Below are 26,269 nucleotides of genomic sequence, written 5' to 3'. Positions count from 1 at the left end.
ACTTGAGGACTGGGATGGGAACCTCTGTTCTAGATCATCTTTCTTTCTACTCCCACCATTGCCTAAACTGAATCAATTAACTAAATAAATTAACTCTTTCAGGACCATGAGTATGCACACACTGTGTTTCTATATTGCTGGTCCTGAAGGCAGTTCAATGCATGAAACACTCACTCATTAGTATCCAAAGCCCTCTGGCACCAAAAGGCTTTACCCTTTCACCTCTGGCAAACGAAGTGTTAAAACCTTATTCCAATGCCAAGATCTTTAAAAAAAATAAAAAAAATAAATAAAAGAGAGAGAAGTCAAATTCCCTCTGTCAGACTGGTCCCTTCTGCTTTTATTGTTGTGTCTGAGGAAGCTCTTCCCAAATAAACAGACACGTCTGACTGGTATTTGCTGGTTGATGTAAAATACCCCATAGCTCTTTTGAAAGATTTTTATTTTTTTATGATAAATTCTAAGCTCTCTCTGGAGTTTCTAGCCTTTCAATTCGATGTTATTCAGGATTCTATTTTGTTTCCTTTCTAACGTTCTATCCTGCAGTGGGAAAACAAGCATGTAGATTGCTCTTATGTTTGGCAGTGATTTTCCTTTAAAGCTGTATTTTTCAGTAATCACCCACTGATGCATTACTGCTGGTGTCAATTCCAAGCTCTCTGTTTCTGCTCTAGTGGCTCCTGTAGTACACTCGCACACACACACACACACACACACACACACACACACACAGAGCTCAGCCTGTGAGCGTGTGGCATTCACTTTCCCAGCGCACAGACACTTCTACTTTCTCTACTTGAGAGCACATTCTCTGGAGCAGTCTTGGAGGAGGATGGAGCTGTATCTGGAAGGGAGGTAGACTGCAAGCACTCACTGCCTTAAATTCATTCATGTTTATCTACTTCCAGAAAACAGATGCATCTCTCTGCTATCCATGGTTGGCAGGGGTGCATGGGTGCTATACACAGCTGCACTGAATGAGCTTATATTTTTGGAAGGCATGGGTTGAAAAAAAAGTCACTCCTCAAAATAATAAGAAAGTGGCAACACCATCCTATCATTACCTCTTTCGTAATCGATGAAGATGATGCAGCTATGTGGGGGGTGGCACAGAGGATCCCAGGAGCATGTCAACCATCATGAGGTCCATCTTTAACCTGGTGAGTCCAGAAGACCTCCCCCATCCCCTTTAATGTGGAGTGGAGCACCCTATGAAGGGATTCCAGAGCTGTCCAGTGGGCACAGTCCTGTCCTGATTACCTCCTTGCCAGTGATCAGACATGATGGAGGTGAATGTGACTTGTTTGGATTGCTGGACACCTGGTTCTGCTGCTGCTACAGACCAAGGAGAGGAAAAAGCTTCTCCTGGAGTAACCACTGCTCTTGCAGTTGTCCTGATCTTCACCATTGTTGTGGACATCCTGGGCAATGTATTGGTCATCCTTTCAGTCTTCAGGAACAAGAAGCTCCAGAATGCTGGTGGGTACCCCAATGTGGAAAGGGCATTGTAATGGCTAGATCATTGGTGGTCACTAGTAGTAAACAGTGTGTGTAGTTTGATGTTGTGGTATTTGTTTTGTTATATATGAAGTTCCAGCCTTTTAAAATTAAGCCAGCCCTGTACAGTGCACAAAGTTCTCCTTAATAGCATATTCAGAGATGGATGGAATGCTTTTCTTAGAAAGAGTTCCCAGAAGTTTTGGTCACTTTAGTGTAGATTGACACATCCCTCAATCAGTTCTTCTCACTGGTCAGAAAGCACATAAGGTTATAGTCATTGAGTTAGAGCTTTCTGATATCACATTATTAACCTACTGATTTATTACCAATTTATGAATAGGTGGCATTTAGCCTGCACTAATTCAGCTGCATCCAGTATCTTTTAATTTACTAAATCCATTCAGCTAATGGTAGATGTGATATGGCTGGAGACTTTGAATAAAACCTTAATAAATATAGACAAATTAAACATTTGATAATACTATCAGTGGCTAAGTCTGTTTTCAGCCTCAGTCATTTAAACATGATCAATCATGGACAAAGATATTGAGGTTTTTCTCACGCTGTCCAATCTGTCAGTAATTAAGAGACACATTGTTTTTACATATTTGTAAGTTTTTTTTATTTTATTTATTTTTTTACAATTTGTATTATCTCTTTTTATATAGTTTTATTATTAACCCTGCCTGTTGGCAAGTGTCACAGACTTGCCTTATTGAATCTATGGGTCATTTTAAGACTAACACGTTCTCAGTTTATTAGTGATACCCACTTTTGTTCTAGTGAAAGAAAGCTGTTTAACCCTTTAAATTCAGATCTTTTTAGTGCTTCCAAGAAAACTAACTGTTTAACCCCTTTCACTAATATTGCTTTAGTATTTCCAATAAAGCCAACTGTTGAACCCCTTCACCCCTGATAATTAATTTTTGTTAAGCTTTACTGTTTAACCCTTTTGTAAGTAATCTTTTCATCATTAAAATAATGCCTGCAATGTTAATTTCAAACATAGGTTACATAGCACATACAATTAGGACAACAAAGACGTTTTGTGTAGCGATTGCTATTCAAAGATGCAAAATAAAATGCAGTTATCTAAATGTACAGAATAACATTTTTTTTTTCTTTTTTTTTTCATGTATACATTCTTCCTTTGCATAAGTATTTGGAGGCGATGTAGTAAATATCGTGTCACTAAAGAAAACCATAGCATGGCAATAACATTTTGGAAAATACAGTACAGTATTTGATGCGAAAAAATATGAAAAATAGTCAAATACCCTCCACAAAATCATTTTTAAAGAATCTGCTGGCATTTTCGGGAATGCAGATTCTACAAATACCAGCATAATTACTAAGTATGTCTGTATACAGTAAATGGAATTGCTTGGCTAAACCCCATGTAGTTCAAGACACCTGCACATATTGATCTGTGGATGTTACTGTACAAGAAGAAGGTAACATCACTTACAATCAATATGGACATAAGGCAGAAGAAATAAAATGAGTTTTAACTGAGAAGTTTGTTTTTCACCCAAAAAACAACTGCTGAAGAAGAAGTAATTACAAGTGGAAATAAAAATGCATTACAGTTTGTACTTGTTCTTAGCAGTTAAGGGGTAATGGTATTTTTAAGAAAACAAGCCATTTTTAAAGATAACTCTAAATTAACTACTCCCCCCCCCCCCCCAAGTCATTTATCATTGTAGATTAAATGATTTTAGCTGGTTAAGGTCACAGGAGAATATGTAGTTTACTTGTGCATTATGCTGTATTAACAGCTCTAGGTAATCAGTATGGAACCACTTCAGTCATTCTGAAATATCTACTTAATACACTTGACTTGTGACTTAGATGAAAAACAATCTAGTGGTTGTTATCTAGGGTACTATAGTACTTTCTTTGTTGAGATGGTTATCACAAAAGAATATATATTGATCTTAACCCTATATTCAGTGAGCAGCACTTTATACTACTTTCTTTAATGTTCAATCAATAAGGACACATCCATTTTATTCCAATATACTTGCCTTCAAGATTGTCCATCTCATTAGATCTTTTATGTAACGGTTTCATTTTTCTGCTGACCATTTGGAAAAAAAAAACAAACGGTTGCAAGGTTCTATGTTTTTTTGTTTGTGTTTTTTTCTTCTTTTGTTTGGAAACACAATATGCTTAAGAATTGTATAAACTGCAGAGTTGACGTAATAGTTAAGAGATATCAAATGCTTTAGTTCAGGACTATATTTATAGATATCACTTTGAATGTAGAGTTTTGATATATTTCAAGCCATTTTTGGGTTGTCAGACCAAAATGGGAGAGTTGGCAGTGTTTTGATCAGAACCTAAAATTATCGAACTAGTATTCTGTTTGAAATAGTGACTTAAAAGTCTACCCCCTGTGTGGACATCTAAAAGGTTTCCGTAGATATAGTAACAAGGGCTGAGAATTGGAGAGCTTTGATTGACCTTGATGTATGGGTCATTATTGGGGATAAAGGTCCAAGATGAGTTAGGATTGCTCTTGGAATACAATAAATACAGTATGGAGAAACTAACTAGTACAAACTATAACCACCTGGGTGCTAATTCTCACTGGTATTCCCTCCAATACCAATATAAATAGTAATCAAAATAAGCAAGAGAATGCACACCAGAATACACATTAAATACTCAACCAGGTTTAATAAACCAATACAAGTTGAAATACAAAAATATATAAAGTAATACAAAATAGGCAAAAAATAATGAACAATACAATTTACCAAAATTCTTACACGCCTAACAGGGCAGAAACAAGAATCAAAAATAACCCCCCAACGTTTCGGCACCTCCTGGTTGCCTTTATACGCCCTTGATAAAGGCAACCAGGGTGTGCCAAAACGTTGGGGGGTTATTTTTGATTCTTGTTTCTGCCCTGTTAGGCGTGTAAGAATTTTGGTAAATTGTATTGTTAATTATTTTTTGCCTATTTTGTATCACTTTATATATTTTTGTATTTCAACCTGTTATTGGTTTATTAAACCTGGTTGAGTATTTAATGTGTATTCTGGTGTGCATTCTCTTGCTTATTAGGATTGCTCTTGGAAACCATGTGAAATTGGCTTTTATTCCATCTCTGCTGATAAATCTCAGATCACAGCCTTTAAAGTGTTGTTAACATAGTGTTTTGGAAGGTTGTGATGAGATGCTGTACTTTCTATATAGGATATTATCTCCAGTGATAGAAATCTCCAAGCTCCTATCATATTCTTGACAGCCCATGTATGCAAGCAAAATAATGGATCTGCTCCAGTACATAACCTTCATAGGATAATGCCACAAGCTGGCTAGCTGAGCTACAGTGTAGATTGTTTCCTAATACATGGTAGTTAGCTGCACATTTTTGTGATGTATCAAAAAGATTCATCCCACTGGGAAATTAATAGAACACATTTATTTAGATGGTGTTTAGTCCCATGCGAGTCGCCAATATTTACCCGGCTCCTCACCAAAGATGCTGGCACATTATTCTACATCTTTTGGAGCTGTATTCCAATTTGTTCTTATGGGAAGGCCATTTAAACCTTAAAGGAACATGAAAGTGTTAGGAATACAGTCCTGTATTCCTAACGCTTTAGCGTTCCTGACTTTAGTTAGATAGCCCTTCACCCTTCCTGTGTGTGTAAATAAAATTCTAAAATAAATATTTTTACTTCCCCTTTATCCAGTGCTGAGACTCCCTCTGTGCTACTTACCTCTCACCTTCCTGCGATGACATAGAGGAAGCAGGGCCTGCTCCACAAAGGTCCAATCCAATGCTTCTCACAGAGGAGCATTGGAGACGTAATAAATGTGCGCATGCAAGTTTTAGTGCCACGGAACTGCCTCTAGTTTTGTAAGTATGACAACAACTAGAGGTGGACTTAAACCTTCAATGTAAACATTGCAGTTTCTAAAAAACAGGACAAGGGGGTGTGGCTAGGACTCCGACAAGACTGGCAGCAGACAAGAGGAGCTCCGTTCCAAATAGGGGTAAATAAGCAACCCCTGGTCAATTTAAGTGGCAATGGCGACCAAAAAGCTCCGTAACACCACCGGGAGCACCCCAGCAGCAGACAATCCGCCTGCAAAATCATCTTTGCGGAGGTTCTTCACAGAACAAGCGGAGCCGCTCCAGTCAAACAAAATGGCGCCCACGATCACTACACGCGGCAGCCAGCCACCCAGCCCGACACCATCAGAGGGCTTTGTGGACGACACAGACATCAGGGCACTGCTTCACCAACTGCCCTCGAAAAAAGAGCTCATGGAAATGTTCCAGAGGCTTGAGACCACCTTTGGTGACAAACTGCAGGCCGTACACGCAGACATCCAGCACCTGGGAACTAGGGTGCAAGCCCTGGAAGAATCTGAAGAAGCCTCTGAATGCTTATGGTGTGAATGCCACACCACACAATCCCTGCACACAGAGGCCATAACCTACCTTCAAAGAAAATTAGACAACCTGGACAACAGAGGGAGACGGAACAACCTGAGGGTGAGGGGGATCCCGGAGTGCCCAGAGGGCACCACAGAAAACCCTATTAAGGTACTGACTACTCTTTTTAATGAAATCCTCGCCAGGCCAACTGACACAGCGATACAGTTTGACAGGGCCCACAGAGCGGCGCGGCCCAAACAATTGCCGAAAGATAAGCCACATGACCTTATATGCCGCATTCATAATTTCCCCCTGAAAGAGGAAATTTTTCAAAGGCCCGCCAGAACAAAGCCCTACAGTTTGAAGGGACCTCAGTGACCATTTTTCAGGATCTCTCGCCCTCTACCCTACAAGCAAGACGGGCGCTCAAGCAGATTACCACAGCCCTGTTCGAGAGGCAGCTCAAATTTAGATGGAACTTTCCGTTTGCACTCTCAGTTACGACCCCGAATGGGACTCATACCATAACCACTCCAACTGATGTCTCCGACTTTCAGCAGGCACTGGGCCTACCCCACATCGCCATAGAAGACTGGACTGGCCTATCTAATCCATTGGCGGCACCGATGCAGAAAAAACCCAAATGGCAGAGAACGCCGAGAAAACGAAGGCGCCAACCTCTAGCTTGGTCTGAGACCTCCAGTACAACTAGAGACAGAGAAGCATGAAACCAACGATTGAAATGCTAACATATCCTTTTTTATAACATTACGATTACTAGAATCGTACCAGGTTTCTGGGATATAAATGTTAATGTTTTATTCAGCTGCATTTATCATTGTTCGTTTAGCCGCTTCCATATTATTTATGCTAACCGGGCCACTACGACTCCATATCTACACAGTAAGAACTAATGTTACACTAAAGGGGCCCCAGAGGAGCCCAGATCCGGGAGCACTTCAAGGGACTAGGTTTAGACCCCCTTAGGGGATCTTATGACATATCCTATGCACGTCCCAAATATCTCCTATCCCCCTATCAGGCCCTGTCACAACAGACTGAGCTCCACCCTCCCCCACAGAGAGGCTCTTAGGTATCTACTTGGGGACACTACTGAGTCTCCCTCAAGTGTAGCGCCAACTCCTTGTAAATACGAGGTCGAAACACCGTCTATATGTAAATAGTTTTCAGTTACCCCTTCCCTTCACAATCCCCATAACTGTTGCCTACCTAACCTTGAGGCTACTCCTTCATGTAAAGCAGTACTACCGACTACTCTACTATGATGGCACAAATTAAACTAATGTCCCTTAATGTGAGGGGCCTCAATACTAGGGATCGACCAATTATCGGTTTTACCGATATAATTGTCCGATATTCGGTATTTTCGGCAATATCGGTATCGGCCAATATAGATACCGATATTGCCGATAATACCTCCTAGAACCTCCAGGCTCATTACAAGCCTGGCGGTCCTGGGGGGGCGGGCAGCAAGCGCTTACTCACCTCCCAGCAGCTCCTCCAGCTCCCCAGTGTAAATCTCGCGAGACCCGCGGCCGTCAGAGCGTTGCCACGGGTTACTATGGCAACTCTCCGCGCGGCACTAAGGACCGCGAGATTTACACTGGGGAGCTGGAGGAGCTGCTGGGAGGTGAGTAAGCGATGCTGTCCGCCCCCCCCCCCCCCCACAGCTCAGCCAATGCCACTGGACCACCAGGGACTGCTATACCCCCCTCCCTGGCCAAGTATGAAACAGGGAGGGGGGACAACAAAAAAATAATAATTAAATATAAAAAAATTATTTAATAAAAAATGCCTCCTCACACACACACTCCATTATATACACATACACTACACTACACACTGTGTATATAATGCAGTGTGTGTATATAATGCAGTGTGTTTGTGTAGTGTGTGTATATAATGAAGTGTGTTTGTTTAGTGTGTTTATATAATGCAGTGTGTGCATTATATAAACACACTACACAAACACACTGAATTATATACACACACTGAATTATATACACACTATACAAACACTGAATTATATAAACACACTATTATATACACAGTGTGTTTGTGTAGTGTGTTTGTGCAGTGTGTTTATATAATGCACACTATAGACACACACTATACAAACACACACACTCTGCATTATATAAACACACTACATTCACTATACACACACTACACAAATACACACACACACACTCTGCATTCCTTATATACACACACTACACAAACACACACACACACTTTGCATTTAGTATATACAGCATTCACTTTACACACACACTGCATTCACTTTACACACACTACACTAATACACACTGCATCCACTACACACACTAGACAAAAACACACTGCATACACTACACAAACACACACTGCATCCACAACACACTCACTACACAAACACACACTGCATCCACAACACACTCACTACACAAACACACACTGCATCCACAACATACATACTACACAAACACACACTGCATCCACAACATACATACTACACAAACACACACTGCATCCACAACATACATACTACACAAACACACACTGCATCCACAACACGCACACTACACAAACACACACTGCATCCACTACACGCACACTACAAAAACACACACAGCTCCCCTGTCTAAACACACTGCATCCACTACATGTGGCATGTATATTTTGTGCATTTACCTTTAGAAATAGTTTTTATTTTCCAAAATGGTAAATGTACAGAATATCGAGAAATTATATCGGCTATCGGCCTGAAAGTTGACAGAATATCGGTATCGGCTCTAAAAAATCAATATTGGTCGATCCCTAAATTTAATACATTTTTATGAATGGAACTTCTGTCTAACAAAATATTTATTTTGGTCATGGCTTATGGGATATGATAAGCACTTCCATTGAAAAAAATAAAAATAATAATAATAATATATATATCTCCTCTCCTGGCTAAAGCATGTATATATCATCTCCTGGCTAAAGCATGGATATTGACCGCAGGGGCCCATGGTCTAACTTTCCTGATGGCCCTGATCACTGTCATAACTAAATGAAATTTTGGTAGTTAATGTTAACCCTACACCAACCCGGTGTAGGGTTAACATTAACTACCAAAATTTCATTTAGTTTCTAGACAATATGAGGCATTTGACAATTAGAAATGATACGTGAATTTATTTTCAATTATTTTTATTTAGTTGCACTACTTGTTTAATATTATATCATTCAATTTTTAAAATTTTGTTCACTCATGCTTAATGTGCTAGGTATACATATAGAATACTAAAGTAAGGCATTTCTGTCATTTAATAAACCATATATATTCGGAAGTTTCAGCTGGATCCTAAAAACACATGTGAAAGACAACGATAGCAGAACAATATTATGATATAATCCTCTGTTTTGATATGATTTGCACTCACAGGATAGCTGGATAAATGTGTTTGAAAGCTGTCTCCCCTCAATGTTCCCAGGGGGCTGTCAGTACCATGTTGGTCTTTGCTGCTGTTTCTCAAGGACTTGCAAGCTGGTTTGGGTACAAAAAGATTTATTGATAAAATAAAGTGTAAAACTGTTGGTCCTACGCGTTTCATCTCTAGCCTTCTGAGACTTCTTCATGGCCCATATAAATCCAAAGTTTAAAACAAAGCAAAATTTAATAAATACGAATGTTCCCTCCCGCTCTGTGTCCCTTAAAAAGTCTTCTTATCCTATTGGTATACTGGCTGATTCTACTCTTCCTCTTTATTCACTTCCTTCCAAGACGATAATTTTCCCAAGCTAATTCTTGTTTCTAATTTCTTACTCTACACCTTCCATTCTCCTTATTCTTAAGGTTGCGTTCCACTGTGTGTCCTAATGGAAAAATGTATAAACGTCTTAGTTTGACATATGGTTGGGGAAGTGAATTTAGGGTCATACAGTTAAAGGGAATCTATAGTGTTGGGAATGCAAAGTTGTATTCCTAACACTACAATGCCCTCTTGTACCCTACTCTCCGCATCCTCCCGTGACACAAAGGGTTAGAAACCCTTTATTTACTCACCAGATTCCATCACCAATCCCCATTGGCATTGGGTTGGCACTCTGCACCCTCTGACACATTAGGCCATTTCCATAGGAATGGGGATTTTGCTGTTTAAAGGAATCAGACTCTGCTAGAATCCAGGCGGTGCCTTTAGTGGTTCTCTGGTAGACAGCCACTAGAGGCAGTCTTAGTTTCTCAAAAACTGCAATGTTTTACATTGCAGGACTAAAGGAGACAGGGACAGTGCACACAGACTACTTCAATAAAAAGGGTTTTAACCCTGTCTTGAGAAAGTCTCACTCAGGGAATTAAATGCAAAGGTATTGTTATTGTCATTGGGTATTGGTATTGTGTTGCCTGAGAGGATATCTGTTTATCTGATGTCGTCTGTTTCTGCTGCTTGGGAATCTCTCTTGCACCAGATATATTTTCTTTATTCTATTTAATTGATTCTCATAATCTATTTTCTGTGTCTGTGTTGATTTTATTAAGTGTAGAGTTTGCATTAATATTTAACAAAATTCTTCATATATTTGGAGCGCTATCACAATTTCTTATTTTATGTTTTGATATTTTCATTTTTAGATGCTGATCATTGGTATGAACCATCCACTATTATTATTATTATTATTATTATTATTATATACTACCCCCAGGATAGGTTGTCTACAAAGAGGTTACCTGAGCAGTCAGCCTAAAGACTTTGCTTCACATAGGTAATAAATGGACAAAAAAAAACTTAATGTGTATGTAGGTACCTCAGGTCACACAGTTACACCAAAACCGGTCCGACATGGTAGGGTGTACATGAGCCACTCTAAATTGAATTGGGTACCAGTAGAAGATTACCTTTTGTAACGAGACCTGTTGGTTGTCAAAAGATTTTCCCAATGTATCTCAGTAAAGCCCTTTCCAAGATGCTGTAATTCATGTGTTTAGTAATCATAAGCATTTGCTTATTGCCACATTACTGATGTACTGTTTATTGAAATATTAATATCTAACATACTTTTTGAATTACTATACATTGGAAGTTTGCCAACATCTCATGGTTATAAATATGTTTTTGCATGTGTTGATGCATGTACCAGGTTTACTTGGATATATCCTGTGCGAAGTGCAACCTCTGATACCACGTTTTCTAGTCTCACTTCCTTAGTATGCATTTGATAATCCCAGGACCATCCATTTGGATGGTGGTCCTGCAGTTACTGCAAAGGAAACCTAAAACTGGGCAACCACATTTGGGTTACTTTGGGATTTTAGTGCCCCAACCACCCCCAAAGTAGTGGGGTTGTGGTCTGGGAAAATGCTGAGGTTAAATGATTATTAACCAAGTTACCAGTTGCTTGCCCCACACACCTATAAGATAATGCCAGGGACTAATGAAAGTATTTAGAAAACTGGGCAGACTAGATGGGCCGAATGGTTCTTATCTGCCGTCACATTCTATGTTTCTATGCTCTTCCCCCTTGAAGACCACTTTGTAGTCTTAACAGCAGACTACATTACCCTAGCCGAACCTGTGATCATGTAGTAGTGCTATTAGTGGAGCAAAACTCCTACCATAATCTATAAAATGGCCAGATTACCCTGAAAGCTATGGCGTATTGCAAATACTTGTAGAAATCTTGCTTGAAAAGGTGGTACTTCTTCCCAGATCTTAGAGGGATCAAAGTGGGTTTTGACTCACCTGGTAACCTCAGCTTAAACCACTTCTGTAGATGTTCATTGGAGATTCTGTGTTTGCTGTAAGGCAGTTGGGTGTATCTAGAATTGTTGCGGAATTTGTTTCAAGGTCCAGATAAGGGCCATAGTCTTCCCTTCACTCATTTGTGTACAAGCATTTCAACTCCACTACCAGAGGCTTTCTTATTTAGTGACATTGTACTTGTGGTAGGATATTTTCCCAAATAGAAGTAACACTAAATTAGGTAGAGAAACCTCAGGGTCTGTATGTGCAAGCATAACATCAACTTTATGGTAAGTTCTAAACTAATCAAATTTCTTCTCACCAGGATTTAATCTAAGTGCGGTCCTGTTACATGTGTGTTCTTGCGGAAAATGCAAAACTCCACAAATGACAGGAGCAATTAATTTTTTTACTCTAGGTTGCTGACAGTGTATCTCTCTTTATTCAGCTGTGCTCTTAATATTAAAGGGCCGGTCACTAATCACAGTAGTTGCCAGCCTCCTGATGACATATAATTGATCGTTTGTCGTCAGGTCCCTCATATCTTCTATATGAGTTTATTTATGCCTGTCAAATTAAGGCTTGTAGTAATTAACTAGAAGTTTAGGCTGGCAAGGTGATATGTTGAACAACTTGGAGGTTTGTACCTACAGAAACCTACAGTGATGTGATGTGTGTATGATGGGAAAAGAGAAAGGAAAAAAGGCTCCCTAGTGTCTTGTATGTTGGTGTTTCTGCAAAATAATCAACTGACATCAGTCTTTATTAAGCCCTAATTTGCAAGATAACACCAGTTCAAGATTTACCATAAAGGGGAGATACGTCAGCTGGGCGTCAGCTCGTCACTCTTTTTCACTGCACTTGCTTTCTCCACTTTAGGGACACTTTTCTCACGATGGGTATTTAGACCCTCATAGGTTAACCATTTTCTTTACTCTGTACAGTGCCGTTCCTACAGCGAAGGTGATGATTTACTAGGCAGTAATTGGCTCTCTATATAGATTAAAGTTACAGAATAGAACACCCTTGAAGGTGTTTGGAGGAGACTAGGGACTAGTACATAGCCTTCTCTTTACAAAGATAGTGGAAGAGCTCTCTCTCAGTCCCCTGATTCACACCTCCTTCTGACAATAAGCGGTAACTTTATCTCTGTGGGCAGTGTTACAGATTAGAACACCCTTGAAGGTGTTGGGGGGAGACTAGGAACCAGCACACAGCTGGTCATTTCCAAGACATTAGAGGAGCTCATTTACAGCCCTCTTATCTATTCCTACGTCTGTATATTACTTATACTAAGGGGTCACTCGACTTGCACTACTGATTGCAACATTGTGGCAATAACCCACCCCCTCTTTTCCAATTTTTACTGCTCTAGCACATCTATGGGAATTTATGTATCTCCCCTTTATGGTAAATCTTGAACTGGTGTTATCTTGCAAATTAGGGCTTAATAAAGACTGATGTCAGTTGATTATTTTGCAGAAGCACCAACATACAAGACACTAGGGAGCCTTTTTTCCTTTCTCTTTTCCCATCATACACACATCACATCACTGTAGGTACAAACCTCCAAGTTGTTCTACATATCACCTTGCCAGCCTAAACTTCTAATCCATATATTTATCCGGGTACAAGCCCTTTGGTGGACTGGCACCACCTCCTGACCACAAATTATGTCTATTTTTCTCCGACACCTCTGGTTTCCATCTATATAGAGGTCAGGGATCACTAGACTATCTAGCTATTTTCAATTATTGTAGTAATAAACACATCTAGCTCTGCAGAATGTGTTGATATTAAATAAATATTTAGGGATTTTTTTGCTGTTTTGTATAATGGTCATGTCAATGCTAATGCTACACTTCAAGTGCACTGTCATTGGCTTATGTTAGCTAAGACATTAATAGCTCAATATGAGACAGCCAATAAAAGTATTCTAACCCATGACTGGCAGATATTCTCACCAATAGCAGGTAAGTAAAAAGCAGCCATAACAAGCTTATGTCATGAAGACAATCAAATTCAAAACCACAAAGTGTTATAGGAGGGACCTCCTACATTTTTTTTCTTTCCTTATTTCAAACTACATTATTTAGATTTAAGATTCTCTCTTTTTTTGTTGTTCATTTATTCTGTTCTGTCAAATGAACATTTTATCGAACGGAACAAAAATTACTCAATTTCCTTCTAACGATTGTCATAGTTAAGTGACAGTTCATATCTGATTTGGAAGCTGGAGAAACCTCCAGTGGCGAATGCTGGTTATCTGTGAATTAAGCTTATAATACATGCAGGTGTGAGGAAGGCTGAACTTGATGGACGCAAGTCTCTTTTCAGCTATCTAACTATGTAACTATGTAACTATGCATTCAAGATTTATATTGTTCAGTCTTTTTCTTTGATGCTCTGCATTGATTTTGGCTGCTAGTTTGATAAGTGAGGACATTCAGCCATATTGATTGTGTTTTTTTTGTCTTTATAAAGTGTTTATTTCTCAGTTTTTGGCAGAGACCAACAGGGTTATTTACTAAAGTGTAAATCATTGGGGCGTCACCAAGAATTCAAAGAATGTCTCACCACAAACATTTAGACATTGAGGAAATGACATTGGCCAATAGCATCTTAATTAACCCTACAGATATCCTCTGTCCTGTTTAGCCTGTGTCCTGCCATGGTTCTAGTTACCTGAGGTTTCCTTCTCCTGTTTTGAGATTTTCTTGGTTTTTACCAAGCTCAGATTGACTATTCTGGTTTTCTGTATCCCTTGACTTTGACTTGCGTCATCATTCCGTCATACCTATGTAATTGCAGACCTTGGCCTGTCCGTGACTCTGCTTTATCTGCTTGTGCCCTTCTGAGAATCACCTTGAGCCTGACCAACATAAGGACTGGTAACACGTCTCGCTCCTATATTTCTCTAATGGAATGTGTTGCCTTTTATCCTGTTTTCTGCGTCATAGGGTTACTAACACTAACAATTCCACATTATGATCTTTCATAATGACTTGTAGAATAGTTTCTTTAAGAATCAGACCATGTCCAATTTTATTGCACACATTGGTGTATGAATTTTCTTAAGGATGATAAGCTATGATGAGCTACAATTAAGTTAACTATTCTGGTAACCTAGATGACATCATTATCATGAATACGTTTTTTTTTTTTATTATGTTATATTTTATTATTGAATGCTCTCCCAACTCTGCACTGTAGCCATTTATAATTCCTTTTTACAGGCATTTTCCTTTTATGTTTTGATTTCAACTAGTGGAACACATGCTCATTTGAATTCAGATTGGTTGACCTGGCCATAAATCAACTACCCACTCTTTGACTCTGAAGGGTCAGTATGATTGAGGTCATTGTCTTGCTGTACAAAGAAGTGGTTTCTAATGAGATTGAAGTCATTTGTTTGGAGCAGATAAGGTATTTCTATATACTTTAGAATTCATTCTGCTGCTGGTGTTGGCAGTCACATAATCCATTAGGACAAGCGAGCCTGTTCCTTTTCCGTTCATACATACGGTACCACTACCTCATTGCCTTCATAATGTTTCACATATGATTAAAATCTGCAATAGACTCATGTGAAGATCCTAAATTTCTTCTTTTATTTTTCCATTTTTTTTCTGGCACAGGTTAATCATTATTTTGTTTGACCATAACACTTTGCAGAAGGTTACATTAAAGAATATAAAGTTTTGGAACATACGGAAACTTTTCTGTTCAGTATTTGAGGCTTACAAGTGTTTTTCATCTTCTGATAAAGGTTATTCTGCTGCTGTAATCTTGCCTTTTATGGAATCCTTTGATACTTTTTTTTGTCTACGTTCTGGAGATTATTGATCTTTTCAAAGTTGAATATGGTGGTTTGTTTTGTGTTTTTTTTTTTTTTTTTTTACATCCTGGAAGCTCTCTTTTTGGTCCTGTGTTGCAATGATCACCCATAGATTACGAGGCTGCATGTTATTGCTGCATTCAATGACACTCATCTTCTTGACAAAATACAGCATCATTTATGTGTACGTGCGTTGGTGATGCCTTTGATCATTCTTATTCCAATTTTGAGACTCAATATGGAATACCTTTACTTTCATTATATATTTGTTTGATGTTGAGATAGAACCGCAACAAACCTCAAAAACTAATACAACCGTTCAGAATCACCTTTAGGTTCTCGGAAGATCTCCATGACACTTAACTGGTCAAGTAATAGCTTTGAGATTCCCATCGAGGAAATTGTTAAAAGGGCTGTAATTCATTCATGGATTCTAGATGAAATTACCCTAATTTATTGCCGTCAATGTGTTCTTTACCCTCCTATTGCACAAACCCACCATTTGGGCCCTCCTGGCTTAGTATTTGCACTGTAGTTTAACATATATATCATCACAAGTGAATGAATCCATAGATTTTCTTTTTTCATTTTATTGCTCTCCATTGATTTTTATAGACTTTTATTTTTTTTTTCCAAACTCCACATTCTAATGATGCCCAGAGTCCAGATACATTGATTAATTACCCCTTCACTGAACAGATGAATGACTTAATTTGTACAATGAAACCTTTTCATACATAGTAAGGGTTTACTGTAAACCTTCATACCCTAAGGATCAGCGAGAGGCAGTAGATAGTCTTATGATAAGAGTTTGTTTTTGGAAATTTTCAGGAAAAATAAAGGACACTTGTAATGTAAAACAGATAAAGTTTTGTGCAGTTTAGATAATCTAATTGGATTTCACATTCTATTAGATTTTATAAATAAACAAAAGCAACTTAAGTTAAACTGGTATGGGACATAATGAAACAATTTAGTTAAATTAAATTAAAAAGATAAATGAACTTATCCTTAAAAAACTTATTTTTATTAAAGAGCTACATTTATAAATACTAGCAATATTTCCATGTTGTGTACTAAGCAATCCATTTATATCCAGTTTTGTCCGTTTCTGTTTTCTCAAACTGTTGCTGACATCTGTTTTCATAACTAGTGTTTCTTAAATCCAGCCTGCCTTTATACCATGTTTGGGGTTATTGAACAAACTGGGATCATTAACTGTTGAGCTGAACATTGAAATTGAAAAAACAAACAAAGCAACACTCTGGACAATTAATTTCACATATTTTGTGGTGTTGTTGTACATAACCATTTGCTGTAGGTAAAAACTCATTTTTTCAAATCTCAATGCCTTAATAATTATCTGTATAGGCTTGAAGGATAGGCAAATCCATCCAAGTTTGAATTCCTTTAAATTCGAGCCTTTCTGCTGACTGTTATTTAAGAATTCAATTAACTAACATTACCAATAAATCCACCTAATTTCTCCTAGATTTCCGCTTTGTAATATTGCCTTTCACATCTTAATCCATTTCCACCCTTCAACTGTCTCTATAAAAGGGCAAAAGAAGCAAAACAAGTAAAACCTACGATGATACATCCTTGAAAGAGAATACATTCCTTATTTCTACAAAAGAAAAATGATGTGTGTATACATATATGCATCCAGTACTCAGGAAAGGAATGTGCTGAGAAACTAGGAGCAAGAAAACATTACCATGAACCAGATTTATAACCCAATTAAAATAGTCAGCTATATGAAGTGATTAAGTGAATGAGCGAGACATCAATGGATGCGCAGTGTTTAGAGCAGGAGGCAAAAACAGATAAGATGTTTCTACTTAGTGAACAATAGAAAATGGAAATAAATAGGTTAAAAGTTTGCATGGCATGTACTGTGTGTGACAAGACTTTTTTTTTTTTTTTTTTTTACTTTTACAGAGATATATTTAACCTGACCTCACCCTTTAAACACAACAAGGAGGGGGAGAGGGGACACGACTGGGGGAGAGGTGGAAGAGCACTCCTTGGGCTTCTTGAAATGTTTAAAACATTTGTTATTGGTGTTTCAGTGTTAAAGGCACCAATGACATATATTTTTTTAAATCTGAAATGTCATTAGTTATGTTTTAATCATTTAAAGAAGCCACTGTAGTGCTTTCCATTTTGTGTGTGTGTTTGTATGTGTGTGTGTGTATATGTATATATATATAATATAATATAATACGTGTGTGTGTATACAGACCTCACTTACCGACCGGTTTTCGTTCCTATGACTCGGTCATAGAGCGAATTGGTCAGTAAGTGAGGAGTTAAGATATTCCCTGCTCTGATGCGTTCGTCTATATTCAGGGAAATATCCCCAAACATAGACATGCGCACCAGAGCAGGGAATCCCCACGGCGGCTCGCACTTACGCCTGGTCGTAAGTGCAGGCCGTCATAATACAGGTAGGTTGCTAAATGAGGACCGTGTGTGTGTATACTTTTTTATTTTTATTTTTTTAGCAGATCGTCACCTCTTTTAAATTGATTTATTTTTCATCTTGCTGAAACAGTAAAGCAAACAGCATTTGCAGTTCAACTGTTTTGACTGGGGAACCCTCTCCCGGTTTCTGTCATTCATTCTGATCCCATAATGATAACTATAGTCCTTATGTATTAAATATATTCCCTCTGGGGATCCATGCTATGCAAACATATTTTTCTGGGGCTTTTTTGAGTATTTTCCCCCAGTATGCATTTAAGGCACTTTTTCTATTGATTATCTGCACACTCACAATGATATGATACATATGTATCTCTGGCTGGAATGATGCCTAAGATCTTTCAATGCATAAATCAAATGTTGGAAGAAACCCAAATATTCTTCAGCAGTTTGTTTAAATAAATCATAGACCTGAGCTAATGTATAAATTGACTGCTCATCCATAAGTAAATAGAAAGCCGGTGGCACAGCACGATTTATGTTTTCTATGTTTGCAGTGATAAATTGTCTGGCCAAGTGCATGTCGACTTACAGTAAAGATGTGCAAACTTCTTACTTTTCATTAGGGTTTGCTTAACTCTTAGTAATTTTGCATTACATTGTAAAATCTCCTGAATGTGGATCACTATATTACTAATGCATACGTTCCTAGGATACATTTAAACAAATATTAAATACTGGAATCTATCCCCTATTCACCTGACTTTTTCATAGACACTGAATGAAAAACAACGTATAAGGTAAACTCAAATGGATACTTAAAGGGCTTTTACATGGTTGTTGGTAAGATCAGCCGTGATCAGTGTTAATATGAACAGCCAGTAAATGTTTGTGATTACACAATACTGTATATAGGGTTCACCCCTGTGTTTAATGTCTGCACTTTACTCACGTGTCTCCATTGATAACGACCTCTACTTAGCAATTACCGTTTTGAAATTGCACAAAGATAGTATTTTCCAATTATATAGCATAGCAACACCACCAGCATACAATAAAAGCTTCGCTCAGCGCGCACACACACACACACACACACACACACACACGACATGTGTGACATCACGCGTGATCATCGGACCAACGTGACCTTAGTGTTTTCACATACCTGGTTTGGCAAACTTTGCGAGTAAATCTACACACTCCATGCTTGTTAAGTTGCTGTGGTACTAAAATACACTTAAATATTAAATACAAATATTGCGTTCATATAGGATATGTTGAGAGTTTGCAGTTTTTAGCTTGCTGCTTTTACAATTTATACCTAGATGAGGCAGGTGTAATTTATAGTCAGCGACGGGTGGTAATTTTTACATTCTTGCATGGAAACTAGGCATTACATAAGATTTGCAACTCCTGTTAATTTTTATGCCTAAATGTAAAACCCAGGAGATAGTGTACCCGTCATTACTGCTCTGCACAAAATGGGGTTGCATATAATATCTTATTTCTTATATTTCTTTTTGTATGTTAACAAACTGCTCATGGGAAATATATTCAAGTAGAGGTGATGTAAAACATAATAAACAAACAACATTATAGTGTCATAATATAAACAAATTACATTAATATGCAAAGAAAATTACTAAGCTACGCAAATAAAAAGGCAGATGCTCAAATTGCTTAAAACAATGTCTCACATAATGGGCTCTGCCCAGTCTATCTTCTATCTAATGGTGTTGTAACACCGATACTCTTCTCTCATAGTCATTCTGTCGAAACCCAGGCAGGCCAAAATCCAAACAAAAGTGGCAAAGTGGTATTGCTCTCAAACTTTTCATTCCAACTAGAACTTTTTCTAAAGATGTCTAGACTCACCAAGAAGTTCTAATTTAAACAAAACACATTGTGGGATTACCAAACTGTGAAAAATGCTGGCAGTGGTCATATAGCTTTAGATAAATAAATTAATTGACTGGGGAACTATGCAGTGTTTTTTTTTCCAATTGTTGGTGGAGGGTCTTGGGGGTGCTTCATATTTCTTTGGATGTACTGGTTATAGATATGTGGTTGTCTTCCAGTAATACAAGAGTCTAATTTTAGTTCTTCCCCTTTCCCCTTTCCCCTTTCCCCTTTTATGAGTGGGGGGATTTAACGAATAATAGGACAATTACAAGAAAACTTACAGGAACGATAGGTTGAAGAGGACCCTGCTCAAACGAGCTTGCAGTCTATAAGAAGTGTAGTTTTAAACACATTAGGACAGGAAATGGCAATCAAATAGGATGGGAGTGAAGCAGAGCTGGAGGAGAGAGTAGAGTGCTGCCCTTTAGGAGAGAACAAGAGACAGGGATGTAAGGTAGAGGTTAGTCTGGGAGGCCATAAGCTTTCCTAAAAAGATGGGTTTTAAGGCACTTCTTAAACGATTGAGGACTAGTGGAGAGTCTGATGGGGGTAGGCAGACAATTCCATAGGAAGGGAGCCACCTGTGAGAAGTCCTGCAAGTGTGAGTTGGCTCTACGGGTGCTAGCAGTGGACCGGAGAAGGTCACAGGCAGAGCGGAGAGACCGAGAAGGGGCATAACTATGGATCTGTGAAGGGATATAAGAGGGGCTAGAATTGTTCAGTGCTTTATAATTATGGGTTAGCACTTTGAATTGACTCCTATAGGATAGAGGCAGCCAATGTAAGGACTGACAAAGGGGTGAGGTTTGAGAGGACCGACTAGAGGAATATTAGTCTGGCGGCAGCATTCATTACAGACTGTAGCGGGGCAATACGGCTTTTGGGAAGACCAATTAGGAGAGGGTTACAATAATCCATGCAGGAAATTAAATGTTTTTAAGATGGAATCTACAGGAGGCCAGAATCAAGTGTGAGGTTTGTTGGTGAAGTAACATGCAAAGCTATCCGCTGTAAAGTTGGTTTGGGGTGTGGCCAAAGCAGGGCAAAGAAGAGAATTAAAGGTGTCAAAGAGATGCCTGGGATTACGGGTTGCATGAACTAATGAGAGGAAAAGTATGACTGTTTGGCGAGGGCAAGGGCTGTGCTGGATGAACACAATATGAATCTATAATGGTGAAAGTCTGACTGGGTGCGAGACTTCCTCCAGGTTCAACACAACAGGAGCATCTTTGCAGGTAGCGTGTTGATTTAGCATGCCGCAGTTGGGGGCATGCCCTCCTCGAGGTGCATGTTTGGAGCGGGGCTGCAGTGTTCAAGGCAGAGGTGAGTGTAGTGTTATATGTGGAGATGGCCAGTGAGGGACAGGAGAGGGAAGGGATGGATAGCAGTTGTGAATCAATATCAGCTGACAGCTGCTGGAGGTCAATAGAATTAAGGTTCCTCCTGATTTGAAGGGGGTTAAGTTGAGGTTGTTGGCTGAGGGGGTGCTCAAGAGCAAATGATAAGAGGTGGTGTTCAGAGAGAGAGGAAATGGAGTGTTGCAGATATTAGATACTGCCCATGCATAAGAGAAGATGATGTCGAGGGTATTGCCAGCTACATGGGTGGGAGAATTAGCCCACTGCTATAGTCCGAGGGAGGAAGTAATTGAAAGTAATTTAGAGACTGCTGAGGTCAAAGGTGGGTTAATGGGAATATTGAAGTCCCCGAGAATTAGGGATGGAATATTAGAGAGGAAATAGGGTAGCCAGGCTGCAAAGTGGTCAAGGAAGAGAAGAGGGGAACCAGGGGGGCAATAAATAACAGCAATGTTAGCAGAGAAGGATTTGAAAAGGCGAATCAAATGAATTTCGAATGATGGTAAAAAGAGTGTCAGAGGGGCAGAGCCATGTTTCTGTTAACGCTAGTAGATCTAGGGAACGAGAGATGAAGAGGTCGTGGACAGCAGTGAATTTTGTAATATTGCAAACAGAGTGTGCATTCCAAAGGGCATTATTGAAGGAGGATTTAGATGAAGAGTAACATGAGTTGGGTATGAGATTGGTGTGCTTCCTCGATTTAGTACGTGGTGAGTTTGCTGAGATGGGACCGGGGTTTGGAGAGATATCCAGGGCCGCCATCAAGGGGTGACAACCATAACGGGCCCCACGTGTAGAGCACGCTGATGGGGCCCATCGGGTGGCCCACTCACTTAGGGCCACCCGATGGGCCCTGTATCTTCAGGGGCCCGGTCAGCGCTGCGGCCGTGCAATAGCGCGACCGGGCCCTTTAAAAAAAATCTAAGCCGCAAAGTACTGTTGGGAGGAAGTGGCCATCACTTCCTCCCAGCTCCCTCCCCTCCGCGCGGGAGGGAAGAATGACAACCGCCGCTGGAGCCACGCCGACTCCCATCAGCCACAACCTTCCACCTGCAAAAAAGGTAAGACAAATTAGCTGTATTTGTGTATGTTAGTATGTATGTATGTCTGTATGTATGTGTGTATGTCAGAATGTCTGTATGTCAGAATGTCTGTATGTCAGAATGTCTGTGTGTCAGAATGTCTGTATGTCAGAATGTCTGTGTGTCAGAATGTCTGTGTGTCAGAATGTCTGTGTGTCAGAATGTCTGTGTGTCAGAATGTCTGTGTGTCTGTCTGTATGTAATGTCGATGTATGTATGTGTAAATCCTCATGCATGTGTGTCTGTATGTATGTTAGTATGTGTCTATCTGTCACTATGTATGCCTGTGTATCTGTATATGTGTGTATGTCTCAGTATGTGTGTGTCAGTACGTATGCCTATATGCGTGTATTTCTGTTTCAGTATGTGTGTCTGTTAGTATGTATCTTTGTGCGTGTGTGTCCTTTTGTATCAGTGTGTGTTTTTGTGTCTGTGTGTGTATTCCTTTGGGCGGGATTTGGAGGCAGACCCTGTGGGCGGGATTGAAGGCGGGCCCCAGGGGGCCCAGACCCTGAGCTGAGTTAGGGGCCCCAAAATTTCTGGTGGCGGCCCTGGAGATATCAGGATAGGAAGGAAGTGCTCAGTTTTAAATGTTTTATTTATTCTTTGTTGGTACTTCCAGTCAAGACATCAGGAGTACATGAGCTGAAATGCCTAACGTGAACAAATAACCCACTTCTGTTTTCAGTCAGATGCTTGATAGTAGCAATTTTCTCTTTCTCAAACTTTCACTTTAGTTTTATAAAGTGTAATCATTTTTTAAAGTAAGTCACTCTTTTCATCTTACACATTACTGGATATTAGTTTCAGGCACTGGCGATACTGGCAAGTTCTCTGAACAAATCCAATATGGCTTCTAAAGTGTAACGTTTGGTTTTATGGCCTGCTGAAAAAAGTCAACGGAGCATACAAAGATTACCAACCATTTTGTCACATAAGTGTCAAAAGTTAACACATGGTTCCTAATTGATCTTTCCTGTTATCACGCAGTCTGTAGCTCTTTGAAGGATAAATGCAAAATATCTTCAGGATTTTTTCACAATATTTAGAAACTTTAGAACTTTTGAACTTTTGGGGCGGAAGCGGTGCATTTGTCTGACATCATAAGGTTATAATAAATCATAGCTGTCAACATTATGACCTTGTCTCAGTATTTGCGCAATAGGCATGCAGTGAAATAAATGTACATATATTAAAAATGTTGTCTTATGTTTAAGGGCTTATGCGAAAGGAGACATTAATGTGGTTAGCTCTAGCATAACAGATTCAACATTTTAACACATATGTCCCTACTGACTCAATATTGCTCAAAAACATGCATGTGCGTTCAAAATGCATGATAGTTATTCAAAAACACATAGTCATTGCCTTGTTGCTAGCTGCTGCATGTTAAGCGTAGTATGCTTTAAATAAAACTAAAATAACAGGCTGGCAGGTAGAAACCTGCAATAATGCCATAACCCCAAGTTGAGGTATTTATTACGCGATCCAAGTTTATCAGTACCGAGGGTTACTTTATCTGGCTGACTGTGTGGGAGTATTGTCGTGCATGGCCCTTGTGAGCGTGCAAAGCGGTCGGGTCGCCCATGCAGGTCAGGGATCTCTCAGCGCTCCCCCGCCTCCCTGGCAGTCAGGTCCCGGCCGGACCCCAGCTCGGCCCAGGCCGCCCCCGGTAGCACCGCAGCCCGGTGGGCACTCGGGGGCAACATGGGCTGTTGCGGTCCCCCCACCCAAAGAGTCCGCACTCCCAGTGTCCCCTGCACCTCCCCCGTACCTCCAGTGCCCCGGTGGGTCCACAACCCCCTCCATATGCCTCTCCCATCTCCGGCCGCGCAGCCTCTCAGCCACCGGTCCGCCGGAGGCGTGCACCACCAGCTCCGCCGGGCTCACAGCGGTGGGGACAAGTTCCTCCGGGTGCCCACCTCATCCGGAGGTGGATCGGTCATGGCAGCGGCTCCTGGGCCGTCCGGGCGGTCCACCAGCGGCCCCAACCCCCACGGGTCAAGTGGCGGGCGTCGGGTCCCTTCACATGCACGGGTCCACCATCTCCCGCTTCACTCTGCTGGCGGGTCCCATCGTGACAGTCTCTGCCAGTGTAGGGGAGCGGCACAGGTTCCGGCTGGAAGCTCCTGCCTCGGCGTGTGCGGTCCCCATGTGGCCGGGATTACCCCCGCCAGCCGGGGGGGGGGGAGAAACGGGGCCGTGCCCCGAGCCAGTGCTGCCCTCCATGGCAGTACGTCTCTCTGGCACGTGTGCCTCTTGGTGCGATCCTCCTGTGCCGGGTCTCATTTAACCCCTTAAGGACACATGACATGTGTGACATGTCATGGTTCCCTTTTATTCCAGAAGTTTGGTCCTTAAGGGGTTAAGCAATGTCATTGCTTGTGGATGCAGGTAGGCCTGGCATGTCTGTTTCCTCGCTCCCAGTGCGCTCGGTACATGTGTGGTATCGATCCGGAGCTGAGGTAGTTCTCTTGTTGATTCTGTGTTGGTGCCCAGCCCTATGGGCCATTCTTTTTTTTTTTTTTTTTTATTCTTTATTTTTGTCGTGCATGGTTTGACAAAATTATGTATGTTGCCACAACAGCAAACATAATCACAGTAAGTTCACAGGTTTTTACATATGTGGCATTGAGGTAAAAGCACATTTTTTTTTTTAAAACTTTGTTAAACATAGCATTATTCGTCTTGGCGTTTGCTAAATAGGTACATGTTAATATTAGGAAAGACAATATATAACGGTGTAGGTTCTTGCTTGTATAGATAGTAGGAAGGACATGTTAGAAAGTAGAAAACAGAGGAGTGACAAAAGGGGGAAAACATGACCTGCATCTGCATCCTAGCGTCAAACAGTTAATGAGTCAATTGTTATGAGGCTGACATAAACAATTACACATATCTAACGTAGTGTTTGGACTTGTTGCATTATATGCAACTGCAAGTTAAGCTAGGTCTAATTGACGCTTAAGGTATATTGTTTGCTTATGCGTGTCGTTAAGTTATTCTAGCTAAGTTAGGTAGGTCGATGTGGATCATGAATAGCCTGTAGGCTTTTTTCTAATGCAGAAATAATAAAATAGTAAAATAATCAAGCTATTTACGCTCGTTAGAAACTGAAGTTTGAGACAATAGCAGTGTGAACGCATTAGCTGTATAAGTATGCATAATACTATCTATCATATATAAGCGCACTTTTGCCTATTATGAGATATGCAGGTCTCATGTTGAGCGTATTAGAAAAAAAAAACAGATATATAAAATACGTTAAATGTACGCTTGGTATAGACTAAAGCTTAAAACCTATTAATAACAGTAACAACATGGATATTGGAGGCATGAGGCTCAACTGTGTAAATGGGCATTGCATGGCTTACGTGTCTGGCAATAATCCTTAGGAACAGCCTACCAAAGGTTATTAAACATGTTTGCAATTAAACCAACAAGGCAGGTGCTTAGTAAGCAAGATAGTGTCCGCAGGGGTTACATGGACGCGTTGAGAAGGCAGCAGGTTAGCCTCCAGCGTATCACCAAAAGTCATCCGACTCCCATAGTCGTGCTGAGAAGGGGGGACCTGAAGCCCGGTCAACCCTTGCCTGTTCGGGGTATGTCATAGCCCCATGGTGTAGTCAGCGTCCAGAGAGCCTGCAGCTCAGACATGGCGATGTACCAGGCGCAAGTAAGGTGTTCGCTGGAGTGTAGTGCTGTGTACCTGCGCCATGCTTTCAACAGTCCAAGAGTGCAGGTGAGAATAGTCCCTGTGTGCGGACTCGACTGACTGGGTGGGTATTGGTTGGTCCCGGTTGCAGGTCTCTTTGCTTGGTGTGGTCGCGGGCAGGGTTTTCCTGTGCGGCCAGGGTTTTTTTCCTGTGCGGGCAGGGTTTTCCCGTGCAGTCGGTCTGCTATGTCCGCCATGTTGGGTCTGTCTCGAGAGGCTGTGCCTCGCTGGGGCTTGTGCTGGGCTTTGGTAAGTAGGCAGTGTAGCCGTTGGTGTTTACCCACTGATTGCCTCCTGATGGTCTTTTTCGGGCCTTGTC

At 40.4% G+C, this 26,269-nt stretch overlaps 1 protein-coding gene across 1 annotated transcript in view; it reads left to right on the top strand.

Moving 5' to 3' along the window:
* The first annotated feature begins 958 nt into the window (after positions 1-958).
* GPR50 (G protein-coupled receptor 50) overlaps positions 959-26,269 on the top strand; it is a 115,993-nt gene continuing 90,682 nt past the window's right edge. The window contains exon 1 of the mRNA XM_063431975.1: positions 959-1,479. Within this exon, the coding sequence (XP_063288045.1) occupies positions 1,281-1,479 (199 nt within the window). The 5' untranslated portion in view covers positions 959-1,280. The remainder of the gene's footprint in view (positions 1,480-26,269) is intronic.

This window comes from Pelobates fuscus, chromosome 9 (genome assembly GCF_036172605.1).
Source record: "Pelobates fuscus isolate aPelFus1 chromosome 9, aPelFus1.pri, whole genome shotgun sequence".
Taxonomy (NCBI): domain Eukaryota; kingdom Metazoa; phylum Chordata; class Amphibia; order Anura; family Pelobatidae; genus Pelobates; species Pelobates fuscus.
Note: the sequence above shows the minus strand (reverse complement) of the source record. Positions and strands in the feature narration are given on the sequence as shown.